General features: G+C 64.4%; 4 protein-coding genes across 5 annotated transcripts in view; 2 read left to right on the top strand and 2 right to left on the bottom strand.

The window, feature by feature from the left end:
- Positions 1-292: 292 nt before the first annotated feature.
- On the bottom strand, positions 293-3,037 carry MIEN1 (migration and invasion enhancer 1). Its single transcript, XM_072885805.1, has 4 exons — positions 2,901-3,037; positions 2,239-2,336; positions 1,689-1,765; positions 293-1,240 (listed from the first exon to the last, which is right to left on the bottom strand). The coding sequence occupies exons 1-4, from the start codon at positions 2,999-3,001 to the stop codon at positions 1,157-1,159; spliced, it is 360 nt and encodes a 119-aa protein (XP_072741906.1). The 5' UTR covers positions 3,002-3,037; the 3' UTR covers positions 293-1,156.
- Positions 3,038-7,422: 4,385 nt separating this feature from the next.
- Positions 7,423-11,947, top strand: GRB7 (growth factor receptor bound protein 7). Its single transcript, XM_072885837.1, has 14 exons — positions 7,423-7,677; positions 7,816-7,960; positions 8,072-8,228; positions 8,320-8,441; positions 8,557-8,634; positions 9,486-9,623; positions 9,696-9,806; positions 9,939-10,037; positions 10,629-10,709; positions 10,790-10,906; positions 10,987-11,047; positions 11,159-11,246; positions 11,633-11,726; positions 11,801-11,947. Exons 1-14 carry the CDS (start codon positions 7,532-7,534, stop codon positions 11,945-11,947), a joined length of 1,584 nt encoding a protein of 527 aa, XP_072741938.1. The 5' UTR covers positions 7,423-7,531.
- Positions 11,948-12,813: 866 nt separating this feature from the next.
- On the top strand, positions 12,814-15,095 carry LOC140662503 (retinol dehydrogenase 8-like). Its single transcript, XM_072886013.1, has 6 exons — positions 12,814-12,910; positions 12,983-13,144; positions 13,613-13,792; positions 13,866-13,959; positions 14,051-14,234; positions 14,856-15,095. Exons 1-6 carry the CDS (start codon positions 12,814-12,816, stop codon positions 15,093-15,095), a joined length of 957 nt encoding a protein of 318 aa, XP_072742114.1.
- A 7,873-nt stretch (positions 15,096-22,968) lies between these two features.
- Positions 22,969-25,897, bottom strand: part of IKZF3 (IKAROS family zinc finger 3) — a 29,485-nt gene continuing 26,556 nt past the window's right edge. For both annotated transcript variants that reach the window (XM_072885817.1, XM_072885818.1), the window contains one exon: positions 22,969-23,666. In XM_072885817.1, the coding sequence (XP_072741918.1) occupies positions 22,969-23,666 (698 nt within the window). The remainder of the gene's footprint in view (positions 23,667-25,897) is intronic.

The following is a 25,897-nucleotide window of genomic DNA, read 5'->3' as shown; positions in this document are numbered from 1 at the left end:
TTTTTTTTTTTCTACTCCCCTTGTCTGCATGGTTCCCCCTTTCTCCGTCGCTGGCGCAGGGAGGCCAGCTCCGTCTCCCAAGGACTACCGCGTCCCTTCCCTCCTGGCCTCAGCTGCCACCACCCAAGGAGGCAGCGAAGGGCAGGACCCGCTTACCTGGAGGGTGGAAACCCTGATCCCGCCCGGCCGCCGACCAAGGGCAGGGCAGGCAGGAGACGGGACCTGATCTAACCCCGCTTTTGCACCTCGGTGCCCATGTCCCACCCCCGTACTCGAGGGACGCGAGAGGGGCCACGTTCTCCTCTGTCCTTTATTCAGCACCGGGCCGTTGGGTTTATACACAGTATAGAATAAATAGGGGGCCCCCTCCGCCGGCTCAGCCGCCCCGTGGCGAAGGGGCAGAGTCATTACGGGCGGAAAGCGAGAGCTGAGAGCCTGAGAACGGGGAGGTGGGGCAAGCTCGCGGCCGTTAAATAAACCTCTTGGCTGTGGGGACGGAGCCAAGCCGGGGTTCCCATGCCCGGCCGGGGCAGCCGGTCCCCGCTGCCGTCTCACCGGTTTAAACAGTGACAGGAGAGACTTTAATCATTAACGAATCACGCTAAAGATTACAGCGAGTGGTTTTTCCTCTGCGTTAACTTGCTGGGAGGTCTGGAGCTGTAAAGTGCCCTCCAACACCCGGCCTGGCTCCCCCCCCCGCCCCGAGGGCTGGGCAGAGTGTTTGGGGAGGGGGCCCCCAAGCCCCCAGCGGCTGAGGGAGGGGAGAGCCCCCCTGCGCTGCCGGGCGCTGCGGGGAGGCAAGCGCAGAGGAAGGGGAAGGCAAAGGCGGGCAGGGGAGCCACGCCGCAGCTACACCCCGCGGTGGGCCAGGCATGGCGGGGACGCGACCCCAAGGGACGGGCCAGAATGGCCCCCCCGGCACGGCCAGCCCAGTGACACCAGTACCGCAGCTCTGCCCATCCCAGCTCTCGCCCCCAGTTCCCCGGGAGGCTCCTTACGCTCTCGCATTCCCCTGACGTCCCTGGTCTCCCCCGACGTCCCTACTCCCCCCGGGCGTGCAGGAAGCTAACGAAGGCAGCGAGGAACGAAGCGGGGGGACACTGAGGGGGCCGGGAGCCGGCTGCCAGGCGCTGGGAGATCCCAGCTGGGCGCGGGGCTACAGGATGACGCAGGGGGGGCGGCTGTTGGTGATTTTCTCCAGCGGTTCCCCATTCCTCGCTCTGCGAATCGCTTCGATCAGCTGAGGAGACAGAGGGGAGGCGGTCATGCTCCAGGCCGGCCTCGCCGCGAGGTCTGGTGGGGGAAGGAGCACTCGGGGTGGGGGGGATGCAGCAGGCAGGAGCGTTTGGACACGACGCGTGGAGGTTGGGCAGTGCCGCGGGCCCAAATCGCGGCCGGAACTGCGAGGCAGGAGCTCCAGGAACCTTCCCCCCGCTCCCCACGCGAGCAGCGGCTCAGGCTCGCACCGTACCGCAGCAGGACCTGGAGCAGGTCCCGACAGGGCGGCAGGAAGGGGAACAACGCCCGACGGGATCGTGAGGCATCGCCAGAGCTCGGGCAGAGCTGGTGGGTGATGAAACGGAGACGGCGAGGGAAAAACCGGGCACAGGGGAGCTCGCTGCGAAAACAAACCTCCCCGCGGCCACCAGCCTGGCTGACGCAAGGACCCTGCGGGGCCGGGTACTTACGTCCTTCTCGTAGGGAAAGCCTCCGTTCTCCAGCTTGGAGAAGACCAGCTGCCCGTTGATCTCAATCTCGAAGGCACCTTAAAAGCACACGGGGCCGAGCCGTAAGCTGTGCTCCTGCCCTGCGCAGTTGCCGCCAACCCCCACGCCCGTCCTGCAGCCGTTCCCGCCACACCGACCCCGGGCACAGCGTCCGGGAGGCAGAAACGCCGCGGTGGTACCCCCAGACCCACCAGGCCATACCCCCGGCGGCAGGACCGGGCCGGCAGAGCACAGGGTGCACCCCTGGAGAGCTCGGGGGGGGCCCTGCCCTTGCCCCTGGCAGACCCCCAGGCTCCAGAGCCTCCGCACCCTCCGACACCTCGGTGAGGGGCAGCCCCCGCGATACGCCCAAGCGAGGCACGACCCCCCCCACCACCTCGCTGCAAGGTTTACACCAGCTCAGCCCCCCTGCCCTCCCCAGAGACGGGGCTGACACCCAGCACCGCAGCGGGGGCAGGCTGGGGGCACCCCCGCCGCAGCGTACCCCAGCAGGGCTGTCGCGGCCCCTTACCTGTGCCCCCCAGCCTGGACTCGATCTCGATGTCGGGGTACTCCTCCTTGACAGCACTCGCCAGCTCCTGGTACGTGGGCTCGAAGCCGCAGGGCTCGCTGGGGGCAGGGAGAAGCGGGTGAGAGCCGGGGCCTGGGTGCGCAGAGCCCCCGCCAGCACCCCTCGCCCAGACGCTCCCCATCCGAACTAAGGAGCCCCCCGGCATCCGCCTCCCCTGCTACTGCCTGTATCCCCAGGCCCCACATCCTCCCCAATAACCCCCCCACCCCCCGCACCCCCAAACCCCTTCTACCCCCCTGCACCCCCCCACAAGCCCCCCACCTCCTACACTACCCCAGCTCCCTACGCCCCTCAGACCCCCGTATCCCTTTACCCCTGGCCCACCTACTCCCCCACCCCTGCCGAGCCCCCAGCCCCCTCCTCAGCCCCCGACCCCCGTGCCTGAAAGCCCCCCAGCACCCCGCTGCCCCGTCCCAGTTCCCCAGTTGCTGCCTCCAGCACCCCAGTACCCCCTTCCCCTCCCACCCCACTGCCCCCCTCCGGGTCCCTCACAACCCTGACCGCCCCTCGGCCCCCCACTCCCCCGTTCTTCGCCCCCCGGCCCCGCCGCAGGCGGCGGGGCGGCACCGGCAGAAGGAGCCCGGGCCCGGCACCGTGCTCACCAGTACTCCACCACGATGCGGACCCGCCGTTCGGCCTCGGCATCAGCCTCAGCCCCGGCCGCCGCCGCCGCCGCCGCCACCGCCTCGGCCCCGCCGCTCATCGCCGCCGGTCCCGCCGCCCGCCCGCCCGTCGCTTCCGGGTGCCGCCACGTGACGCGGCGCTTCCGGCCTTGCGGCACCACTCCTCTCGTCTGCTCCGGGCGGGCCGCGCCGCGCCACCTGCTGGTGGGAGGACCGCGCAGCGGCGGGGCCGATCCGCCCGCCGGGTCCCACGGAGCCCGCGGGGCTCCGCACCGACTCCGTGGGACCCGCACCGACCCCGTGGGGATCTCACCGACCCCGTGGGACCCGCACCGACCCCGTGGGGACCGCAACGATCCCCGCGGGAGCTCGGTAGTCCCATGGGCATCCCCACAGACCCATAGGACCCCCACTGCCCCCCATGGAACCCCCACTGACACCCCACAGCCCCCTCCGTGGGAGCGATATAGGGCCTTGGGACACCCACAGACCCCAAGGGATCACCCACGGACCCATGGGACCCTCAGCATCCCCTACGGGGACCCCGCTGAACCCCCTATGGGGACCTCTCTGGGGACTCTGTGGCCCCATGGGACCCCAAGCACCCCATGGAGACACCCACACCCCCTGTGGGGACACCCACAGACCCCACGGGGCCACCCACAGGCCCCACGGGGCTCCCACCGCCCCATGGAGACTCCCACAGCACCTGGGGGGGACACTCATTTCCCCACGGGGTCCCCCATAGCCCTTTGAGGACACCCACAGCCCCCGCGGAGACCCCTCCCCACAGCACCCATGGGCACCCTCAAGGGACCCCCCCCTCTGTCCCCATCGGACCCCCACAGATCCCCTAAGGGACCCCCACAGGTGTCCCCCCCATCCCATAGGGCCCCCCCCTTGACGTCCCCACAACGCCCCAGACCCCAGGGGACCCTGCCACCTGCGTGGGACCCCCACGGGACCTCCTGCACCTCATGGGGTCCCCACCTACCCCAGTCCCTCGGCTGACCCCGTGGGACCCCCCATCCCATCCCATCCCACGGGGCCCTTCCAGCCCCCCCACGTGTGCGGGGGTTCCAGGGAAGCCCCGACCCAAACCCCCCTCCCCCCCCGTTCGCTCACTCTTGGGGTCACCCCAGTGCATTGTGGGAAACTCCCCATCACCACCGCAGGGGCGTGGGACGTGGGTTTGGGGCGGGGGGCTTGGACCCCCTCCCGCGCTGCTGGCACGGGGCCAGGCTCAATGCCCCATCCCGGGGTCGGGGGACCGGGGGGGCACCCTTGGGTGGCATGGGGAGGGGTAGGGGTGGGGGACACACACACCCCAGGGTGCCAGGCGGCCGGCCCGGGGCGGCATGATGTCAGGCGGGGGCGGGAGCTGGCGCAGGTAGATAAAGCCGGGGAGAACAGGAATCCCCGGTCCGGCGGGAGGGTGGCGGGACGCGGCGGGTGCCTGCAGGTAGGAGCGGGGCCAGGGTGGGGGCCCCCCGTGCCGCGGGGCCGCTGGCCATCCCGGGATGTCGGCCCCATCCCACCGGCGTGATCCCGGCCCCCCCGGCTTGCGCCCCTGTCCCTTCCCTCCCACCTTCCTCCTCCTCCTCCTCCTCCTCCTCTGCCGCCCCGGCACGGCCTCGCCGCTGCCGCCGCCCTACGGCGTCCGCACCCCCGGTCCTGCAGCCCCCGTGGCCCGGGGAGCCCTGGGCCACTGTCTCGGCACCCACCGGGACCCCTGCCCACAGCTGGGGGCCCTGGGACCCCATCCCATAGCCCTGGTGGCCCTGGGGACCTGCCCTATAGCCCTGGTGGCCCTGGGACCCTTCCGGTAGCCCTGGTGGCCCTGGGACCCTTCCCGTAGCCCTGGTGGGCCTTGGACCCCATCCCATAGCCCTGGTGGCCCTGGGACCCTGTCCCCTAATCCTGATGGCCCTGGGATCGCATCCTATAGCCCTGGTGGCCCTGGGAACCTGCCCTATAGCCCTGGTGGCCTTGGGACCCTCTCCCCTAATCCTGGTGGCCCTTGGACTCCATCCCAAAGCCCTGGTGGCCCTGGGACCCTGTCTCCTAATCCTGGTGGCCCTTGGACTCCATCCCATAGCCCTGGTGGCCCTGGGACTCTGTCTCCTAATCCTGCTGGCCCTGGGATCCCATCCTATAGCCCTGGTGGCCCTGGGACCCCATCTCCTAATCCTGGTGGGCCTGGGAACCTGCCCTATAGCCCTGGTGGCCCTGGGACCCCATCCTATAACCCTGGTGGCCCTGGGACCCTTCCTGTAGCTCTGGTGGCCCTGGGACCCTCATCCCATAGCCCTGGTAGCCCAGTCTCCCTGCCCTATAGCCCTGGTGGCCCTGGGACCCCATCCCATAGCCTCAACATCCCCCAGTCCCCCTGCCCCACAGTCCTGCTGGCCCTGGGACCCCATCCCTTAATGTTGGTGGCCCTGGGACCCTGTCCCCTAAAGCTGGTAGCCCTGGTCCCCCTGCTCCATAGCCCTGGTGGCCCTGGGGCCCAGCCCAACTGTTCTGACACCCTCCAGTCCCCCACCCCATAACCCTGGTGGCCCTGGTCCCCTTGCCCCATAGCCCCAAGACCCCGGTCCCCCTGCTGTGTCCCAGACCCCAGGGACACCCTGTGTCCCCCCACCGTCATCACCACCCCATCGGAGCCCCGTCACGGCCACCAGGACAGGGCTGGCATCAGGGTGACCTGAGGCCACGGTGATGGGCTGGCAGGTTGGTGGTGGGGCTGTGCCACTGTCCCAGGGCCCCGTGGGGTCCCCATCTGTCACATCCCCTGTCAGCCCCTCCGGTGTTCCCTGTGTCGCTTCGGGTGGCCCTGTGCCATATCCCACCGTGGGATCGGTGTCCCATGTGACCCCTGGCCGTCCCCCGTGTCCCGGGCTCACCCCGGGGCTCGGCCAGGCAGGGAGACCCCGGCCCGGCCCCTCTGGCACGGCCAAGGCGGGGGAGCGGGGATGGAGCGGAGGGTCCATGCCAGTGAGACGTCCGGGGCAGGGATGGGGATGTGACGGGGACAGGGACGGGATGGGGATGGCGGTGGCAGCCGCGCGATGGCATCAGTCCTGCCCGGCTATGGACTTGGACCCCGAGCTGGCCGGGAGGTGGGGGACAGGGACGGGGATGGGGACAGGGACGGGCAGGAGGTCAATGATCAACCCGGCCCCGCACAGCATCGCGGGAACGGCGGGGCCCGGCATGCGTGTGCCCGCAGCCACCGAGTGCCGCCAGCGCGGCCGTGGGCACCGCACGTGTGTTACGTGTGCCACGTGCCGGACGGCCCTGCACCGCCGTGGCCGGGCTGCGCCTGCCCCTGCCTACCCCAGGCAACCAGCGGCGGGGCCGGCTGTGCCAAACTGTGCCGAGCTGTGCCGTGCTGTGCTGTGCCGAGCTGTGCCGTGCCGTGCTGAGCCGTGCCGTGCCGTGGCAGGGCTGGCACAGGGCCTCGCACATCCCGCAGACCCATTGCGAATCATTTTGGGGCCGAAACCGGAGCGCTGGCCGGTGTCCACGTGCCCCCCGAGCGCTGTGGCACCGCGTGGGCGCTGGCACCGAGCACCGGCGGCCGGGCGGGGCCGAGGGGTGACGCCGCAGCATGGGGGGCCATGCCGGCAGGCGGGCTCGGGGCAGTTCCCACAGCGGGCGCGGGCGCCAGCTCCCTCGCCCCCAGCCTGCCGGCGCGGCCGCCCCGGCCCAGATGCCAGCACGGTGAGGTGGAGCTGGGAGCGGCCGCCAGAACTGGTTTGGCCGGACCCGAGGAGGTGTCTGGGCTGGGCCGCCGCCACGCTCCGCTTCCTGCTCCCACTGGTGCCGCGCTCGCCCACCACAGCTCAGCCCAGCACGGCTCAGCCCGCCAAAGCTCAGCCCGCCAAAGCTCAGCCCGGCATGACTCAGCCCGGCACGGCTCAGCCCGGCAAAGCTCAGCCCGGCACGGCTCAGCCCGGCACGGCTCAGCCCGGCAAACTCAGCCCGGCACAGCCCAGCTCACTTTGGCCCCATTCGGCTCAGCCCAACTCGGCTCCACCAGCACCAGCCCGGCTCAGTCGATGTCCCCTGGTGCCACCAGGCTCTCAGTGGTGACGTGGGGGCACTGGAGAGGGTCCCACGTGGGACGTGGTGGTTCTGGGGGGTTCTCGGTTGTCTCGTAGGGGGCTGTGCTCACCGCTGGGCTCACGCTCCTGTCCCCCAGCTCCTGCACTGGGATGGGGATGGAGGGACCGGGACACCCCGACCCCTGGCAGCCGTGTGGGGCTTGGCCGGACCCCCACGGGGTGCGGGGGGGCCGGGGGCAGGCAGGGCGGTGCTGAGTCACGGCCGCCGCGCGCTGACTCACCGCTCGTCTGGGCGCCGGTAAAACACGACCCGGGCGGGTGCCAAGGGTGGGCAGCCCCCGGCAGCGTCGTGGCGCTGGCTGTCTGCGCCGGCGCAGCGGCGGCGGCTGGCGGCATGCGGCCCACGTGGAGCCCGGCGCGGTGTGCCGTGGGGGCTGCCCGCATGTGGCCGCGGACCCCCAGCCCCGCTGCTCTGGGGACGAGGACCCGGAGTCTCGTGCGGCGCAGGACCCACTCTCTCCCCCCCCCCCAGATAATGCCATGGACGGGGGGGCTCAGCAGAGCAGCCTCCGGGAGCCCCCCGGGCCGGGCGGCGCGGAGCAGGAGGGGGTCCCCGGTGAGCGGGACGGGGGCGAGGGGCCGCCCGAGGTCAAGCGCTCCCAGCCCCTCTTCATCCACGGCAGCAGGTGGGTGGGGGGCCCGGATGCCGAGGCTCCCCCGCGGAGGTTGGGGGGACTTGAGGGGGGGCACAGGCGTGGGGATGGGGGGCACAGAACCCAGTCCCGGGGGGGGTCCGAGGGAGCTCAGCCCCTCTCTGCCCGCAGCCGGCAGCTGCCGGAGGAGGAGCCGCGCGCCTCGTCGCTGCCCAGCATCCCCAACCCCTTCCCCGAGCTCTGCAGCCCCTCCAACTCGCCCATCCTCAGCAGCCCCACGCTGGGGCAGGGACCCCCCCGCGAAGGCACCTCCCACGTGAGTCGAGGGGCAGGGGGCTGGGGAGGGGGCGGGGGGGGCTCAGCCCCCGGGGACACGGGGTCCCCTCGCGCTGGGGGCCCTGACGCCCGCCCTGGCACGTGCCGGCAGGTGGTGAAGGTGTTCGGCGAGGACGGTGCGTGCCGCTCGCTGGAGGCGTCGGCGGGGACCACGGCGCGGCAGCTCTGCGAGACGCTGGTGCGGAGGACGCGGGCGCTGCAGGACCACAGCTGGGCCCTGGTCGAGCTGCACCAGCACCTGGCCCTGGGTGAGCCGCCGGCACGGCATGGCACGGCACGGCACGGCGTGGCGCTGGGCCCCTGCCCCCAGCCGCCCCGCTGAGCCCCGTCCCCCCGCAGAGCGGTGCCTGGAGGACCACGAGTCGGTGGTGGAGGTGCAGAGCTCCTGGCCCCCGGGCGCCGACAGCCGCTTCGTCTTCCGCAAGAACTTCGCTAAGTATGAGCTCTTCAAGAGCAACGCGGTACGTGGCCGCCAGAGCAAAGCCCACGGGGACCCGGGTGTCCCACGGGGACCCGGACGCCCCATGGGGACCCCGAGCATCCCGTGGGTCTCCCCTGACGCCCCTGTCCCCCCAGCAGTCCCTCTTCCCCGAGGTGATGGTGTCCAGCTGCCTGGAAGCGAATAAGAGCATGGCACACTCCGAGCTCATCCAGGTACGGGGCCACCGTGCCCAGCCATGCCGTGGGGACCCCGCTGTGCCGTGGGGACCCTCCTGTGCCGTGGGGACCCCGCTGGGCCATGGGGACCTCGCTGTGCCGTGGGGACCTCGCTGTGCCATGGGGACCCCGCTGGGCCGTGAGGACCCTCCTGTGCCGTGGGGACCCCGCTGTGCCGTGGGGACCCCACTGTGCCGTGGGGACCCCGCTGTGCTGTGGGAACCCCGCTGTGCCGTGGGGACCCTCCTGTGCCGTTGGGGACCCCACTGTGCCGTGGGGACCTCGCTGTGCCATGGGGACCCTCCTGTGCCGTGGGGACCCTGCTGTGCCATGGGGACCCTCCTGTGCCATGGGGACCTTGCTGTGCCATGGGGACCCTCCTGTGCCGTTGGGGACCCCACTGTGCCATGGGGACCCCGCTGTGCCGTGGGGACCCTGCTGTGCCGTGGGGACCCCGCTGTGCCATGGGGACCCCACTGTGCCGTGGGGACCTTGCTGTGCCGTGGGGACCCTGCTGTGCCATGGGGACCCCGCTGTGCCCTGGGGACCCCGCTGTGCCGTGGGGACCTCGCTGTGCCGTGGGGACCCCGCTGTGCCATGGGGACCCCGCTGTGCCCTGGGGACCCTGCTGTGCCATGGGGACCCCACTGTGCCGTGGGGACCTTGCTGTGCTGTGGGGACCCTGCTGTGCCATGGGGACCCCGCTGTGCCCTGGGGACCCTGCTGTGCCTTGGGGACCCCGCTGTGCCGTGGGGACCTCACTGTGCTGTGGGGACCCTGCCACACCATGTGGACCCCACCACGCCGTGGGGACCCCGCCGTGCCCCTCAGCCCTTGTCTTCTCCCAGAACTTCCTCAACTCCGGGAGCTGCCCCGAGGTCCAGGGCTTCCTGCAGCTGCGGGAGGCCGGGCGCAAGGTCTGGAAGCGTTTCTACTTCTCCCTGCGCCGCTCGGGGCTCTACTACTCCACCAAGGGCACCTCCAAGGTGAGGGGCCGGGTGGGGGCATGGCCGGGGGGGATGCAGCAGGACCGGCCCTGACGTCCCCCCCCACCCCAGGATCCCCGGCACCTCCAGTACTTCGCCGACCTCACCGAGTCCAACATCTACTACGTGACGCAGGGCAAGAAGCACTATGGGACGCCCACCGAGTTCGGCTTCTGCATCAAGGTGGGGATGTCCCTGCCTGGCTGGGGGGTCCGAGCTCCCATCCCTTCTGCGTGCCTTCCCCTGCCAAGGGGTCTCCCCCCCCCCAGGAGCCGGTCGGGGCTGCCCCGCGATGGCTCTGGCCTCTCCCCGCAGCCCTACAAGGTGCGGAGCGGCGTGAAGGGCCTGAAGCTGCTCTGCAGCGAGGATGAGCAGAGCCGGAGCTGCTGGATGGCGGCTTTCCGCCTCTTCAAGGTGGGCCCTGGCCCCGCCGGGGTGTGACCGGTCCCCGTGCCAGGGGGGATGCTGGGGGGTGCCAGGGGGATGCTGGGGGGATGCTCACGTCCCTGTGCTGGGGGGTGCCAGAGGGATGTTCCCATCCCTTGTGCCAGAATAGATGCAGGATGGGTGTCCCCATCCCCATGCAGAGTAGATGTAGATGTCCCCATCCCCAAACCGGGAGGATGTGGAGGTCCCCGTTCCCAAGCTGGGATGATGTGGAGGTCCCTGTCCCCAAACTGGGAGGATGCAGAGGTCCCCGTCCCCAAACCGGGAGGATGTGGAGGTCCCTGTCCCCAAGCCGGGATGATGCGGAGGTCCCTGTCCCCAAGCTGGGAGGATGTGGAGGTCCCTGTCCCCAAGCTGGGAGGATGTGGAGGTCCCTGTTCCCAAGCTGGGATGATGTGGAGGTCCCTGTCCCCAAACCGGGATGATGTGGAGGTCCCCGTCCCCAAGCCGGGAGGATGCGGAGGTCCCTGTCCCCACACCAGGCGGGTGCTTCCCCACCCCGCTGCGGGACGGAGGCCCCACAGGACCCCCCCCAGCTCACAGGGCTGTTCCTCCCAGTATGGCATGCAGCTCTACCGCAACTACCAGCAAGCGCAGGCACGGCTGAGCCAGCCCCCCTGGATCGGTCCCACGCCCCTGGTGAGTGCTGCCCCCCCCGCAGCCCCCGTCCTGCAGGGAGCCCCCTGGTCACCCCCCCCCACTCTCGCCGTCCCCTGCAGCGAAGCGTCTCGGACAACGCGCTGGTGGCCATGGACTTCTCGGGGTGCACGGGCCGGGTGATCGAGAACCCCAGCGAGGTGCTGACAGTGGCCCTGGAGGAGGCACAGGCCTGGAGGGTGAGTTGGGGTGCAGGGGTACGAGGGGGGAGTCCCCCCCAAGCCCACCCTAACGCCCGCTCCTTGCTTTGCACGGCCAGAAGAAGACGACACACCGGTACAGCCTGCCGGCAGCCTGCCACAGCTCCCCGCTCAGCGCCGGTGAGCAGCACCCAGCAGCGGGGTCCCATTCAGCAGAGCCGGGTTGTGCTGAGGGGGGGTCCCTGCCCCGGGCGGGGGTTCCCCCCAAGCCTGACGCCCGTCTCCCTGCAGCCATCCACTGCACCCAGCCCTGGTTCCACGGGCGCATCTCCCGGGAGGACACCCAGCAGCTTATCGGCCGTCAGGGCTTGGTGGACGGGTATGGGGGCCCCAGGGGGGGTCGAGGTCCCCGGGGCTCATGGGGAGGGACATGGGACCCCTGGTGGGTACATGACCCCAGGGGTTACAGGGCCCTACGGTTCATGGACCCCTACGGTTCTCGGGACCCCTGGGAGATGGGGGGAGACTTGCGGGGGGGGGGTGGATGGGATCCCAGGGGGGTTGGGACCCCCCAGGGTTTGCAGGGGATCTGCAGCCCCCAGGGGCACAGGAGCCTGGGGTTTGTGGGTGGGGGGACAGGACCCCAGGGCTCCCAGGGGGATACAGGACCCCAGGGCTTGGGGGGGTACCCGGGACCCCGGGGGTGACACAGGGACAGCAGAGGGTGCCCGGTGCCAGCGGTGACACCCCCCCCGGGGCTCACAGTGTCTTCCTGGTGCGGGAGAGCCAGCGCAACCCCAAGGGCTTCGTCCTGTCCCTGTGCCACCTGCAGAGAGTCAAACACTATCTCATCCTGCCGGTGAGTGCCGGCGGCGGGGACCGGGGGGCCGGGGGGGTCCGGGGTGCGAGGGCCTGACCCATGTCCCCCGGCAGAGCGAGGAGGAGGGACGGCTCTACTTCACCATGGACGACGGGCAGACCCGCTTTGCCGACCTCATCCAGCTCGTGGAGTTTCACCAGATCAACCGCGGCATCCTGCCCTGCAAGCTGCGGCACTACTGCACCTGCGTGGCCCTCTGAGCCTGGCACCGCTGGCACCGTGTAGCGTGGCCGGCACGGCACGGCTTGGCACAGCCTGGCACCGCTGGAACGGCTTGGCACAACCCGGCACCACCGGCGTGGCACGGCTTGGCACAGCCTGGCACTGCCGGCACGACTTGGCACAGTCTGGCACGGCTTGGGACAGCCCGGCACGGGGCGGCAGGATTGGGGCCAGCTCGGTGCAGCAACCACAGGGTCGAGGACGGCTCCTCCACCACCAGCCGCCCGCCCTGCGCCCCGGGTACCGGCTCTGCCCGCGGGGTCCCGGGGTGCCGGCGCCACCGGACCCCCCCCCCCACTCAAGCACTTTCTCCCCCCCCCCCGCAGCACCGGCCCCGAGTGTCCCCGAGTGTCCCCGCGGGGCCCCGGCACTCCTCACCCCTGGGCCAGGTGGGTTGGGGGTCCCCAGCCCCAGGAGCAGGGTCCTGGGGGGGTCGGGGGGGACACCCACCACCGCGTCCCCCACGTCCCTGCGAGGCCAGTCGAACTGTGACATGTTTTATACCGACGAGAATAAAGGTTATTTTTTCAGAGCTCCCGCCTCGCCCCCTCTAAAAGAAAAGCCGGGGTGCTGGGGGGGGGGGTCCGTCCCCACAGCCCCCCGCTGCCGGCAGACGCGCGGCTGGCAGCGTCCCCACGTCCTGCCATGTCCCTGCGGTGCCCCGGGTCCTGCACAAAGGCCCCTCTGTGCGCTCCGGGCACCACGTGCGGCTCAGCCACGTGGCCGCCGGCAAATCCTGGTGGGATTAGCGGAGGGGGGATTAAGGGCCTGGATTTGGGGGGGCTGGGGCCACGCCGGCTGCTATTAAAGGCAGGGGGCCGGGGAGCGGGGCCGCAGCTGTGCCATGGCTCCCAAGACGGTACTGATCACCGGCTGCTCCTCCGGCATCGGGCTGGCGCTGGCCGTCCGGCTGGCGCGGGACAAGCAGCGCCGCTTCCGAGGTGAGCGGGGTGGGGGGACCCCCCAGTTCCCGGGGGAGACCCCGCGTGGGGCTGAGCCGCCTCTGCCCCCAGTCATTGCCACCATGAGGAACGTGGGCAGGAGCGGGGCGCTGGCGGCGGCGGCAGGGCCGGCGCTGGGCCGGACGCTGGAGATCAAGCAGCTGGATGTGTGCGACGAGGGCTCCATCCGCGCCTGCCTCGACAGCATCCCTGGGCGCCACGTCGACGTCCTGGGTGAGCCCCGGGACCCCCCACCACTGCGTCCCCATGTGCCAGGGACCCTCTGTGCTGGGGACACCCGGTGCACCAGGGACCCCCTGCACCAGGGACCCTCCGTGTGCCAGGGGTCCCCCGTGCACTGGGGACTGTCCATGCCAAGCACGTCCCTTGCTGGGGACCCTCTGTGCACCCACTGCCGGGGACCCGCCAGGTCAGGGACACCCTGTGCACCAGGGACACCCTGACCCCATGCACCGGGGACCCTCCGTGCCAGGGACACCCCGCACCAGGGGCCCTCTGTGCACTGGGGACCCCCCGTGCTGGGGACACCCCGCGTACCAGGGACACTCCACACCCAGGGCATCCCATGCTGGGGACCCTCCATGCACCAGGGACCCTCTGTGCACCGGGGACCCTCTGAGCACGGGACATGGGACCCCCCCCCGCAACAGGGGACACCGCACTGATGCCCTGTGCCCGCAGTCAGCAACGCCGGGGTGGGCATGGCGGGTCCGCTGGAGTGCCAGAGCCTGGCGGCCATGCAGAGCCTCATGGACACCAACTTCTTCGGCCTCGTCCGCCTGGTGAAGGAGGTGCTGCCCGACATGAAGCGACGCCGCGGGGGCCACATCGTGGTCATCAGCAGCATCATGGGCCTGCAGGGTAAGGGGGGACGGGGTGCCCCGGCGGGACCGGCCCCCCCGCCAGCCCTGACCGGGACCCCCTGCCCATCCAGGCATCGTCTTCAACGACGTCTACGCGGCCTCCAAGTTCGCGGTGGAGGGTTTCTGCGAGAGCCTGGTGGTGCAGGCGCTACGCTTCAACGTGGCGTGAGTGCCAGGGGCTGGCGGCCGGCTCAGCCCCCCGGGGCGGGGGAGTTGGGGGGGTGCTGGGGTCCCCAGCACCCCCATCCCCGGGCAGGATCAGCCTGGTGGAGCCGGGGCCGGTGATGACAGAGTTCGAGGCAAAGGTGTACGAGGAAGCCAAACGTGCCGACTACTCGCGGACGGACCCTGAGACGGCCGACATCTTCACCAACCTCTACCTGAGGAACTCCAAGGACGTCTTCGCCAGCCTGGGCCAGACCCCTGAGGACATCGCGGAGGTGACGGGCGGGCGGGCGGGTGGCCCCGCCGGGCTCGGGACTGCCCTCTTCCCACCACCCCCTGCCTGGCAGCCCCTGCCTGGGCTGGGCTGGGCTGTTTAGAGAAGCCTCAATTAGCCCTAACGAGGAGCAGCGACCCCCAGCCAGCACCAGGGCAGGGGTCCTGCCCTGACAACTCCTTCCCCCCCGAGCTCCATCCTGATGGGGCTGAGCCTGGCTGGGAATGGAGATGGGGATGGGCATGGGGATGGGATGGGATGGGGATGGGATTGGGGTGGGATTGGGATGGAATGGGGATGGGGATTGGATTGGGACGGGGATTGGGATGGGAAGGGGGTGGGGATGGGATGGGGATGGGATGGGGATTGGATTGGGATGGGGATGGGATGGGGATGGGATGGGGATGGGATGGGGATGGGATGGGAAGGGGGTGGGGATGGGGGTAGGATTGGCTGGGGTTGAGGATGCGATGGGGTAGGATGGAGATGGGGATGGGGATGGGATGGGGATGCAGTGAAAATGGGGATGGGAATGGGATGGAAATGGGAATGGGGATGGAGACAGGATGGGGATGAGGCAGGGACAGGGACAGGAAGGGGACAGTAACATCCTCACGTGCAGCACACACTGCGGGTGATAGAGGCAGCCCGCCCGCCCTTCCGGCACCAGACCAACGCGGCGTACACGCCGATGGCCGCGCTGAAGCACGCTGACCCCAGCGGTGCCCTCATGACCGACGCTTTCTACAAGCTGGTGTTCAAGTACGACGCGGTGCTGCGGCTCAGCCTCCGTGCCATCCGCCTGCTCCGCTGGAAGGCCCAGAAGGTCAAGGAGGGTGCCCGGCTGCTGGGCTTCAAATAGCCCCCGTGGCCTCCGGCAGCTCAGGGCACCGTGCCAGCGCGGCCGCCCGGGCACCCGGCTCACCTCGGGGGGCAGCTCGGAGGTGGGGGGCGAGCAGGGCCGGGACCCGCGCTGGGTTTCGCTTCCTGCTCCCAGCCCGAAATAGCGCCCGCCGCCGCTGTATTAAAATCGGGAGTGGTATTTTTAACCAGCGCCGGGTGAAAAAGCAGAGCAGCTTCCTCCGAGAGTGCAGCGGCCGTGACGGGGCTGGGAAGGGCTGGCAGCTGCCCCCCACCTGCCTCCCGCTCCCGGGGGGCACCCGGCCCCCTGCACCCGTGGGCATGCAGCACCCCGGGGCCCTGGCCTGGTCCCCCCTGGGTGCCAGCGGCGGCTGTGTCCCCTTCCCCCCAGGCTCCGCTGTGGGGTTGGCAGCGCCCCGTGGTGTGGGGGTCCCGCACAATGGACCGCGTCACCCACCCCCCTCCGGGCACCGAGCCCGGTGGCACTGGGGCAGCACGAGGGGCTACAGGGCACCGCGCCGGCAGCTTGGCTGCAGCGCTGGGTGCAGAGGGTGCAGGAGGTGGTGCAGGGACGGGAGCAGGGTGCAAAGGGTGCGCGGTGTGTTCAGAGGGTGCACGGGGGGTGCACGGGTGCACGGTGGGTGCAAAGGGGCTGCAGGGACTGGTGCAGACTGGTTGTGGGTTGCACGGTGAGGGCTGGGTGCAGGGTGCAGGGCTGCTGGGTGCAGGGCTGCTGGGTGCAGGGTGGGTGCAGGGGTGCGGCGTGCATGGTGGGTGCAGGATGGGTGCAGGTCAGGCACCAGGAGCAAGCACGTCAGCGGGACCCCAGCACCCTGCACTGCCCTGGGGGCTCCCCTCCAGCTTGGGGGGGTGATGGCGGGGGGGTGGGGGGGGTGCAGCCTGTGCCGCCCCCCGGGCTGGGCGCAGGGTTCTCGCGTGTGGGCGCCTGGCGTGACTGCGCCCGGGAGGTGAGAGCAGGGGAAAACCGCAGGGAGGCCCGGCATGATTCAACGCCGCGGGGCCGTTTCTCAGAAACCTTCCTGGCTCCCACCGCGCTTCCCGGTGCGGCTGCACCGGAGCCAGGGACGCCTCGTGGCTTCACCAGCGCCCAGGATGGAGGGTGCAGGGATGCACGTGTGGCATGGATGCGGGGTCCCCGGTGCGGACCCCCCCCCCCAAACCCCTGCCAGGACCCCCAGCCCCACGTGCGAGGGGCTGGATGGTGGCTGCGGCACCGTGCACCAGCCCGTGCCACGCACGCGGCCTCCCCGGGCCTGGCCGGCTCCAGGAACCTTGGGGACAGGATGAGGTGGGGGGAAAGAGGAAATATTTTTGCATTATCCCCCCTTCTCGCACGAGTTAATGGCAAAGAGGCGGGGGGGGGGACTGCGGCACCGGGGCTATGGCAACGGCGCAGCACCTGTGGGACGTGCAGGGGTGACATCAAAGCGGCGGTGGAGACGCAGCCTTCCCCCCCTGCTGCGGTTTCTGCAGATTTGACTAACTTTCTCCGCTCCGGGGGGCAGGGCTGGGGGGGCTGCGCCCGGCCCTGGGGTCCAACAAAGTGGGGGGCCCCGGCTGTGGCTCAGCCCCCTGGCACGGAGCCACAGCCGTGGGAGGTGGGGGCGAGGGAGGCCAGGACCCCCCGGACACCCCCAGCCCCACGGTGTCCCCCAGTCCCCAGGGAAGCAGCAATGGGGCTGCTGCCGGGGGAAGCGGGGTGGGGGGCAGGATCGTCCCCAACACTCACTGCAGAGCAGGGGGGCAGTGGGCGTCCGGGGACAGCAGCCCTGCCGCGGCCTCAGCCCTGCTCACAGCCCCCCTCACCAACGTCCGCCGTGGGAAGGGGGTCCCAGGCAAAGCAAGGGGGGGGGAATCAGGGAGCTGCTGTGGCCTGGGCTGGGTGGGGGGGCTCCTCCATCGGTGGGGGGCACCTGGGCCGTGCTTATGGCTGAGGAGCGTCACCTCCAGCCTGGGAGCGTCCTCCCTGGTCGTGGAGCACCATTGCAGAGCCCAGGAGCGTCATCCCCATCCCACCCTTCGCCGCAGCCTCGCCGGGTGCCAGGGCGGAGGCTCTGCCCAAGGGGCCGAAGCCGCCGGGGTCGGAAGCAGGTTCTTCTAAAAACAACTGTCTGCCGGGACTTTCCTTTCCCCGGCGAGCCTGCATGTGACAATTGTCAGCCGCTCCCCGCGCTCTCGCTCCCCCGAGGATTTTGCTCACCGCCCAGGTGCGCCGGCTTGCTGCGATGCAAATGTGGTGCCAGATATAACCCCGCCGGAGGGAATGGCTGGGGGGCGCGGGAGCGTGCGGCTCCCCGGGGGCTTCACTTCCCTCCCAGCAAAGCGAGGGGGGCATCAGGCGTGACGTGAACCTGCTGCCCCCGCCGTGGTGCCCCGGTGACAGCCGCGCCCCCGTCCCAGCTTTGCTGCCCGCACCCAAGTGTCCCGCAGGGCGTGCGGGCGGGAGCCCCGGGGCTGCAAAGCTCCCCCTCGGCGATGCCAGCGTCGGGCACGCGGCTCCGCGCGGGGGGCACTTGCGAGGCCCCCGTCCCGCTGTCGCTCAGCCCCCCCCCCCCCAGGGAAGCACGGAGGCGGCCCCCGCGCCCCGCTTGCACCTTGCCCCCCGGTTTTTTGGAGGCAGCCGGAACCCCGCACCCTCCTGGGGACAGCGGGGGCCTGGCAGAGCCACCCAGCCCACGCGGAGGACTGTGACACGCCGGCGGGTCCCCGGCGGGATGGCACGGAGGAGCGTGACTCAGTGAAAGGCTGGAGAATTGGGACAAGGAGGAGGTGGCGGCGGTGACTCAGTCCTCCCTCACCCGCTCTCCTCCCGGCACCGCTGGTCTTCGGGTGCCGGACCGCTCCCCGAGGGGCAGCAGGAGCCGGCCGGGATGCTCGGAGGATGCAGCTCAGCAGCCGGCAGAGTTTTATAGGATTTTTCGTGCGTTACAAAGCGTGTTTCAACAGGACGGGGGAAGAGAGTTCCTCTCTGCTCTATCATAATTACAGCATATCAGCAGATAAGGATCTCTCTGTCGTAACACCAACTGAACGTTTTTATAAGCCTGGTGCTTTAAAGGGGTTTTGGTTCCAGGCAGAAGAGGGCTGAGGGGTTTTTTAGCATCAAAACAGCTCTCGTTCAGGGAAACGCCAGGCTGGGGATACGCGGCGGGATTCGCCGCCCCGTGCCCCCTCGGCTGGCCCGGGGCTGCGAGCGCTGGCAGGGCTTCACCCCGTCCTTCAGAGTCACCTGGCAGCGTCACGGCGAGGGCAAAATAACTCTTGGTGCTTGCGTTTCACCCAGGCTAGGAAGGAAGTGAAGGTAAAAGAAAAAAAGGATCCTCTGACTTTCTGGTTTTGGTTGTTTTTTGGTTTTTTTTCTTTTCTGTGTTTCAAGGGTGTCCAGCTTGTTGTGGTAGAAGGTGTCAGGAGAGTATGAAATAAGCGCGAACAACGTCAACCTGCTAAAACAGGTGCTAAAAAAGGGCTGCGGGAGGGTTGGCGTGAGCCTTCACCTTCCCCGCCTGCCGGGATGTTTCCGTCTGACTGATGTGCTCCGGCACGGTGGGCGCAGCCCCCGTCACCCCACGGAAACCCCGAGCCCACCCCGCGCCAGCTGGAGCAGCCGTGCTTCAAGCGCGTCCCGGAGCGGGTCCAGGCACGTGGGGCTGAGCGTCGCCTTCACCCCTCGCTTCTGCAGGGGGAGCAGACGCGTCCCCGTGCAGATTACGGGGGACGTCGGCAAGCGCTACAGGCCCTGCCGGGAGGAGCGGCAAGAGCCTGGCTGCCTGGGGAGGAATTTGAGGGGCGCGTGCCCCTTCCACCGTCCCCTTCCCGAACGCTCCTCTCCCCCGCGCTGCCTGCAAGGGGGACGCCCTGCGTGCCTGCGAGAGGGCAGCGTCACTCGCACACGCCCGGCATCACCTGCAGACGCCCTGGGATCCCAGGCGCAAACCCGGCCGCAAGCGTTTGCCAGCGCGGCGGCTCAGCACCCGGGCTGAGGCCACCGCCGACGCGCACGTCAGGGCTCCTCGCTCCTCCGCACTTCTACCGGAGCCCGGTTTCGCTATGACTGTGCTCGGTAACACCAGGGCGAGGAGGACGGCGCTTCGTGACGCATCGCGTCACAAGGAGCGAGTCCCGAGGCCGGGAGCGGCTGCCTGCCCGCGCGCCCGGGCAGGCGCCCAGGGCATCCCGCGGGAATCGCTGCTGCTCTACCGGGGCAGATTTGGGCCGTTCCCCTCCCTCGAACGCTTGTCCTGAGCTTGCTGGGGAGACTAGGGGAGGCGGCGGCAGCCCCAGGTCAGAGAAGGGCACGTCTCCTTCAAGCATATCGTTCATCTATTAACCAAAACTAAAGACCGATACCATTTTTCAGCAGTTAGAGGAGCAAACTGCATTATCTTTCAATCTCAGAGCGTATCAGCGCTCCACCGAGTAACTAGTCGGTGTTCTGCTAACCACAGCCATCGCCATCAGCTCGGCAGCCCCGAGTGGGAGCACCACGGCTCCGGGCCGGTCACAGGTTCCATCCTATCTTTGCCATTTACAGATCCCAGAGGCGAGCGACGCAAGCAGCTCCAGCCCCGGCACCCCGGGCCTGCTCCCCCGAGCTCGCTCCTGCTCATGGGCCAGCGCTTGCAGTTCGCTTCCCAGCTCTGAGCGTTGCGATCGCCTCTGCTTTCACGGCTGTGAGGAATGAGCTTTGGCGTGGGAGAGCAGCGAAGCACAGCGCAGCACCCGGGGTCCCTTCAACTATTACGTACACGAGAGTTTATTGAAATTTTTAAAGAATTCAATAAAATTTTAAGCACGAGAGGCTCATTTCTTAATGCTAAAAGCCAGTTTCCTGAGCCTCCTCAGTGCTGCCTGCTGTTTAGGTATAATTCAGCAGTAAATAAAGAAACCAAGCGAGACAGACGAAACAGCTGGCTGGAGCGCGTTCAAAGAGAACAGCCCAAACAGAAATTTGTTTCGTACCAAAATAACCAAACCAGGAGCAGAACAAATCAGGCTCACAACAAATACCAGCGGTTTTTTTCCCCCTCCGTTTTCCCAGATGAGGCGATTTGCGAAGCTCCTCTGAGCTCAGAGACCTGCCCGAGACCCAGCACAGCCCTTCGACGTCCCGGCACGGCCCAACGGGCTTCCTGCCTCCCACGCCAGCGTGGCCAGGGCTCGGCCCGTGAGGGAGGGTGCTCGGGGCAGCGCCGCAGGGTGGGCTCTGCTGCACCAGTGGGGTCCCCTGACGCCAAGGGGGGGCACACAGAGGGGGCCGATCCCGGCAGCGCACGGGGCTGGCAGGTCCAGCTCTCCAGCCCTGCTCCCAGGACACAGCTAAGGCAGGTTCCAGCCCCGGTTTGGGGAGTCGCAGACAGACACTTGGCGAGCATCACACAGCAGATAAACATAAAAATATAGATATCTTTTAATAAATGACTGGGTTGAAATTCCACAACATGGGACTGTTCAACAGCAGAGCTGTAACGAGGTTACCGCTCGTCAACTCCCGACAGACCAGGGAACTTCTTTTGGTTCAGCCTATCTGGAAATCACGACTCTGCCTGAGCAGCAGTGGGAAAATGGTGCCGTCTAGGCCAGAGGCTGCGAAAACCTCCCTCCTTCCTTTCAAAAACCTGGCAGCATTGCTCACGCTGAGCTGCTGAGAGGCGCAGCGGTTGATTGCTCACCTTATCTGGGAAGCAAGGGTAGGTGGCTGAAGCCCTGCCTGGCGGTAAGTGAAGAGTGGGAGAGTAATCTGAAGAGTGTTTTCAAGGATTCGGTAGCGGCGTGAGAAAGAAACCGGCGCTGCTGCGTGACACACATTCAGCAATCTGAGGAGCTTCCTGTGCAAACGACAAGTTACGTTTTACTATGCGTAATCTTATTCATTTCTGTTGAACTGTGAGGAGCATCTTCATCAGCCACGACGTGTGTGTAACTCAGTCGCTTCCCCCACGAAAACGCAGCAGGAGAGATGGAGTTATCGAACGATTTACACTAACTGACGCAGGAATTGGCTGAAGCCTCTCCAAGTCCAGGCTGCTGCCCGGAAGGCAGTCCTCAGACGATCGGGGTAAGCCCTTGGTGGAACCGCAGCCTCGCTCGCAGGATCGTTTGTCACGCCGTGACAATGGGTCTTCATCGGGGAAGAACCACCGTCCACCCGCTCACTGTACGTGCCTCATGATGGGAAACTGGTTATGGGAAAAGATCCTACACCTCTTTTATAACTACGCACGTAACATCACGCAAGGTAGCAAAAGAGCCCTCCTCATCCCCAACGATAAGCAGGATCTAGGATCTAGCACTTCTACAGCACTTTAGACACTCAAGCACCCTGCAGAGTAATTTATCCTTCTTCAGTCATACACTTATTGGGAAAAATGAATATAATTTTCGTTTTCATACCTTAAAATTCAGGGAGGGAGAAAGTATTTGAGCCAAAAGAGTGAGCCCAGGTCAGAGGGAGGAATGAAAGTCGGCAGTTCTTGATGCTCGGCACTCCACCTAGGCCTCTGTGCCCCAGCCTTCCCTCACAGAAACCGATGGATCACCACGGATATTGGCACGGCAACAGTGAAAAAGTACAAAAGCAATGTAGATATCAAACCATCCAATGGATGCAAAAAATCCGTCAGAACACACCTAACTCTACATTATCCAAAAATACTTTGCAAAGAATAAACATTCACTCAGCAAAATTGTTATCAAATTCATATCTTCAGCACAGTGACTAATAATACAGCTGCAGAGCAATGATTAGATTAAAAGAACTATTTTAAAAACCAGCTTCAAAGTAATGGTAAATACTCATTTTGCAAAACAGCACATTTCACTCCGAGGGATATCCCCACGTAAAACCAGACAGTGTGACTGAGCTGTCAGCTCCCACACATTCATCTATGCAGATTCTCACGGTGTCTGCTGCCAGGACAGGGTGACTCCCGCTCCGAGACCAACACCTTCCGCCATCCGCAGGGACGTTGCGTGCCGGGGCTGGCTGCGGGCTGGACGGCACGGCCGCGGGTTCTGCTGCTGGAGCTAAGCAGGGGCAAGGCGGGGGCACAACGCACAGCGTAGTTTCATCCTCGCTCTTGGCACCCATTGGAAAGGAGGACTTTCCACCAATGAAAATCAGGATTTCCCCCAGACCGCATGGAAGAGCCAAGCAATGACCTCACTGGGTATCCCAAAAATGCACACTGTGAAAAAAACCCAACCCCAGAATAGGTCTAATTTCTTATTTTGCTGTTACTGAGTAAGATGCACGTGGGAGTGACTTTAAAGAAAGTGAACAGAGGGGTAAGAAAAATGAAAGTGTGGTGGGGCCACATGCTCTGTAAGACTTAGGGGAAAACCTTTAAAGAGGAATTAATAATCCCTCCCAGAGGCGCGTCCTCCTTCTTTCGGTGATTAGCCATTTGAAGACCATCGGGATTGTAACAGCTAGAAAAAGCTCCTCCTCCTATATACTTCTGACTATACATCTGACCAAGCAGGGAAACTGGCAGCAGGGCATAAAAACCTTTTGCGCTGAGTTAAAGCATACATTATAAAAACAAATGCACATTAAAAAATGAAAACATCTTAAATGGCTCTTAATTTTCACAAAAATAAAGTTCGTATAAAAAGCGGTCTCTGCTCCTGGTATTTTGTACAGTACCACTCACCACAGCAGCTAGGCATAAATGCTACAGAACACGGAATTATTTGTAAAAAAAAATTTAAAAAGTGTCACCTCCCTGTGACACTCATTTAAGAACTGGCATAGAAAAATACTCAAGGAATTTCTTTATACTAATTAAAAAACAAACAAACAAGCCTCCCCTCCGATCTAAAACAAAGCCTTTGACCTTGGAAAACCAGTCCTTTTATTTGAGTACTACTCTGTGCTCCCCTCGTGCTATGTGCGAGGAAAATTCGTATCGGTCATGGCTTCTGTACCCGCAGACGTTGCACTCGAAGGGATCGCGGAACCCGTGGCAGCCCATGTGGATGGTGAACATCACATAATCCAAAAAGAGGACGCGGCAATGGTCACACCGGTAGACCCCGATGGCTTCCCCTTCCTTGTTGATGACCTTAAAGGCATCGCGTGGGCATATGGCAGGTGGCTTGATTATGTCATATGGCCTCGGGAAATCCTTCAGGGACTGGAGGCCGTTGCGGGCCTGAGTGGGGATCACCTGGCTTTGATGGAAGGTGGGATTCTGCCGCTCCTCGTGGTTGCTGTCAGTGTCTGTGGAGTCTTGGCCACTGTTGTTTGGGGAAAGGCCTCTGTCGGAAGACAGGCTTTTGTCCCTTAGGTGGCTCTTCTCTGCGTCCTGCGAGTTGCCGTTCGGCACATCGGTGCGGGTCAGCGGTATGGGGTACAGACTGCTTATGACGGGGACCATTTCGGAGGTGGGAGCTGGTGGCGTCTGCACAAGAGGGCGCAAGGCTTCAGCCCCAAGGTAGGTGATGGCATTGTTTATGGCCTGGTCCATCATGCGTCCTTGCATTATGTCGCTTTCCTTTTCGTACATGAAACTTGAATTATAATTAACATCAAAACTATGTCGTTTCTCACCTGCAAGAGAGGAGAGGTATTGAATTACCTGGCTGGGTAAAGAAGTATTTAAACTCCGTGATGCCTTTTCTAAATGGCAGTAGTCTCTGGGAAGTAGAGAGGCATGAAATGTTCTCTGTGGAAAGAGGCCGTTCATATACACAAGTAGCTTTTTGGTGGGGTTTTTTTTGGGGGGGTTTGTTATTTGTTTTTTAAAGTCCAGCCTTGGAAGCAAAAATGTAATAGAGGAGGTGGTGAGGATACTTACTGGACAAATCATCATTAATTTTTTTAAATTATTCTGGGATTTAAGGGGAAGAATATTATCAAAGCTTCCATAGATTAACTTCTATCACCTTTTTTCTAGAAAAAGCTAAATAATCATTAATGGAAATACTTGTAAAAGAGCTGATGGATAATGAACAAAAATACTCCATTTTCGGTACCAAGACTGCAACCTTTCGTTCTTGACTTGTCCCCCAAGAAGCGTCCCCCTCTCTAACAGAAAAGTGAAGACAAGTGCCGGCAGAGGTCTGATGCACTTTTCATTCCTTTTACCCATCTGATGGAGTCTTCTTTTATATGTCCTTGGACACCGAAGTCAATTTTCCTCACTGTCCTCTGACAACTACAGCTTCCTCTGCACCACGCCTGGTGTCTTTGAACTCTACCCAGGTTTTCAGATAATCTAGCACTGGCAGCTATGTATATATGTACAGAAGAACACATGTAGGGTCACTTCATATGAGGCTAGTGAAAGAGGAGTGAAACGTACTCCTCTCTGGGCGTGCTAGGGCTTTGAAAGCTTTAAATTAGATAGAACGGGAGGAGAGCTAAGAGAGCGTGTACCTGAAATTCTGCTCACGCCTCACCTAGCAAGGACTAAGGCAAGGGAAGGTGGGCTGGGCAGCACACTGCCACTACTTTTCTCTATGCCAGGTGCAGGGAGGAAATAAAACTGCACCCCAAATGGACTAAAAGTCACTTTTTTGGTGAATGTCTAGAAATAAGTAACTGAATTCTGTGGTTACATAAACCATAAAATCGTTCATAGCTTTAAAAAAAATGGACCAGACCAAATGTTTCATGTGCAAGTGACTTGCAAACATCAGATCCACTAATCTTGTAGTTACGGTAACTCGAGTAGTGCAGATGTTTATCAGTCACCTGTCAACACCATGACTCAATGTATATGAAACTCATTAGGTTTCACTGCAGAGGCAGAAAACCAGGAGTGCACGTTTCTCTTATAAAATACTCAAAAAGGTTAGTGAACCACAAGAGTGTAACTGCTTCCAACCCTCAACAAAACTTGCGATCCAACTTTACACAGAAGGAAACAAAACGATATAGCACATTTGTATGACTCATAAAACCAGCTCCAGGCAAGTGAAAGATGTGAACAAATTGAAAAAAAAAAAAAAAAGGGCACAAAAGCAAAAATACAGAGGACTCCCTATAAATTTTGGGTTAGGAGTCACTGTCATAAGACACAAAAAACACCACATATGAGCACTGAAGGTCTCACAGTATTCTGTTATTCCACTATCCTGGTGGCTTTTTTAAAGTCCCCACAACAGCCCATTCTGCCTCCCTTAAATTACCAGTTATATCAAATGAAATGCAAATACCCAAATGCTCTTCTGACATACATTAATGTGTCATGTTGCCAGACACTTTTAAAAGGCCACGGCATATCAGAAGCAGACTCCTTATACCAGAGGGCAAGAAATCAGGCTGTAAACCTGACTGCGACATTTCTCGGGTACTTTGGGAGGAAAAGGTATTACATAAAGCATGGCTTCTGTCTCTCTCTCTTTCCCCACTGTCTCAGCAGACACCCCAAGGCAAGCACGTGTCTGATTTCGATACCTCAGTGAGATGCCTATATTTAGGTAGGCTGAATCTGCATGAAAGTGCCACAGAAAGTGCTAATTGTATATGCAGAGCATCAAGCTATGGCACCGTATCGTAATTGAGCGGATGGGGGGGCCACTCTTGATTGTTTATTTTGTTTCCCCTAGGTCAAATAGAGCAAACCTTTCCATGGAAAGAGACAAAAAGCCAGATCAGTGCTTCACTCGAAACCGACAGCAATCAGTCAGGAGAAAGTTGGTACCGATGATTTAGAAAAAGGGAAAGGAGCATATGGGGACCGGGGGATGAATAAGATGGACTGTGCCTAAAGCAGCTGATGCTTTATCTCCGGAGCCGGCAGGACAATGTAATAGATTACCCTGAGTTAAGATGCT

Source organism: Ciconia boyciana, chromosome 22, assembly GCF_034638445.1.
Source record: "Ciconia boyciana chromosome 22, ASM3463844v1, whole genome shotgun sequence".
NCBI lineage: Eukaryota > Metazoa > Chordata > Aves > Ciconiiformes > Ciconiidae > Ciconia > Ciconia boyciana.
This window is presented reverse-complemented; position numbering and strand designations above follow the sequence as displayed.

Excerpts from the sequence above, each read along its gene's own strand:
- MIEN1 (XM_072885805.1), bottom strand. The coding sequence starts at position 3,001 with ATGAGCGGCGGGGCCGAGGCGGTGGCGGCGGCGGCGGCGGCGGCCGGG. Across the intron at positions 2,337-2,900 it reads CGCATCGTGGTGGAGTACTG|CGAGCCCTGCGGCTTCGAGC; the intron begins GTGAGCACGGTG and ends CCCTGCCCCCAG. Across the intron at positions 1,241-1,688 it reads GCTTTCCCTACGAGAAGGAC|CTGATCGAAGCGATTCGCAG; the intron begins GTAAGTACCCGG and ends CTGTCTCCTCAG.
- GRB7 (XM_072885837.1), top strand. The coding sequence starts at position 7,532 with ATGGACGGGGGGGCTCAGCAGAGCAGCCTCCGGGAGCCCCCCGGGCCG. Across the intron at positions 8,442-8,556 it reads AGCTCTTCAAGAGCAACGCG|CAGTCCCTCTTCCCCGAGGT; the intron begins GTACGTGGCCGC and ends CTGTCCCCCCAG. Across the intron at positions 10,038-10,628 it reads CGGCTTTCCGCCTCTTCAAG|TATGGCATGCAGCTCTACCG; the intron begins GTGGGCCCTGGC and ends TGTTCCTCCCAG.
- LOC140662503 (XM_072886013.1), top strand. The coding sequence starts at position 12,814 with ATGGCTCCCAAGACGGTACTGATCACCGGCTGCTCCTCCGGCATCGGG. Across the intron at positions 12,911-12,982 it reads CAAGCAGCGCCGCTTCCGAG|TCATTGCCACCATGAGGAAC; the intron begins GTGAGCGGGGTG and ends CTCTGCCCCCAG. Across the intron at positions 13,960-14,050 it reads GCGCTACGCTTCAACGTGGC|GATCAGCCTGGTGGAGCCGG; the intron begins GTGAGTGCCAGG and ends ATCCCCGGGCAG.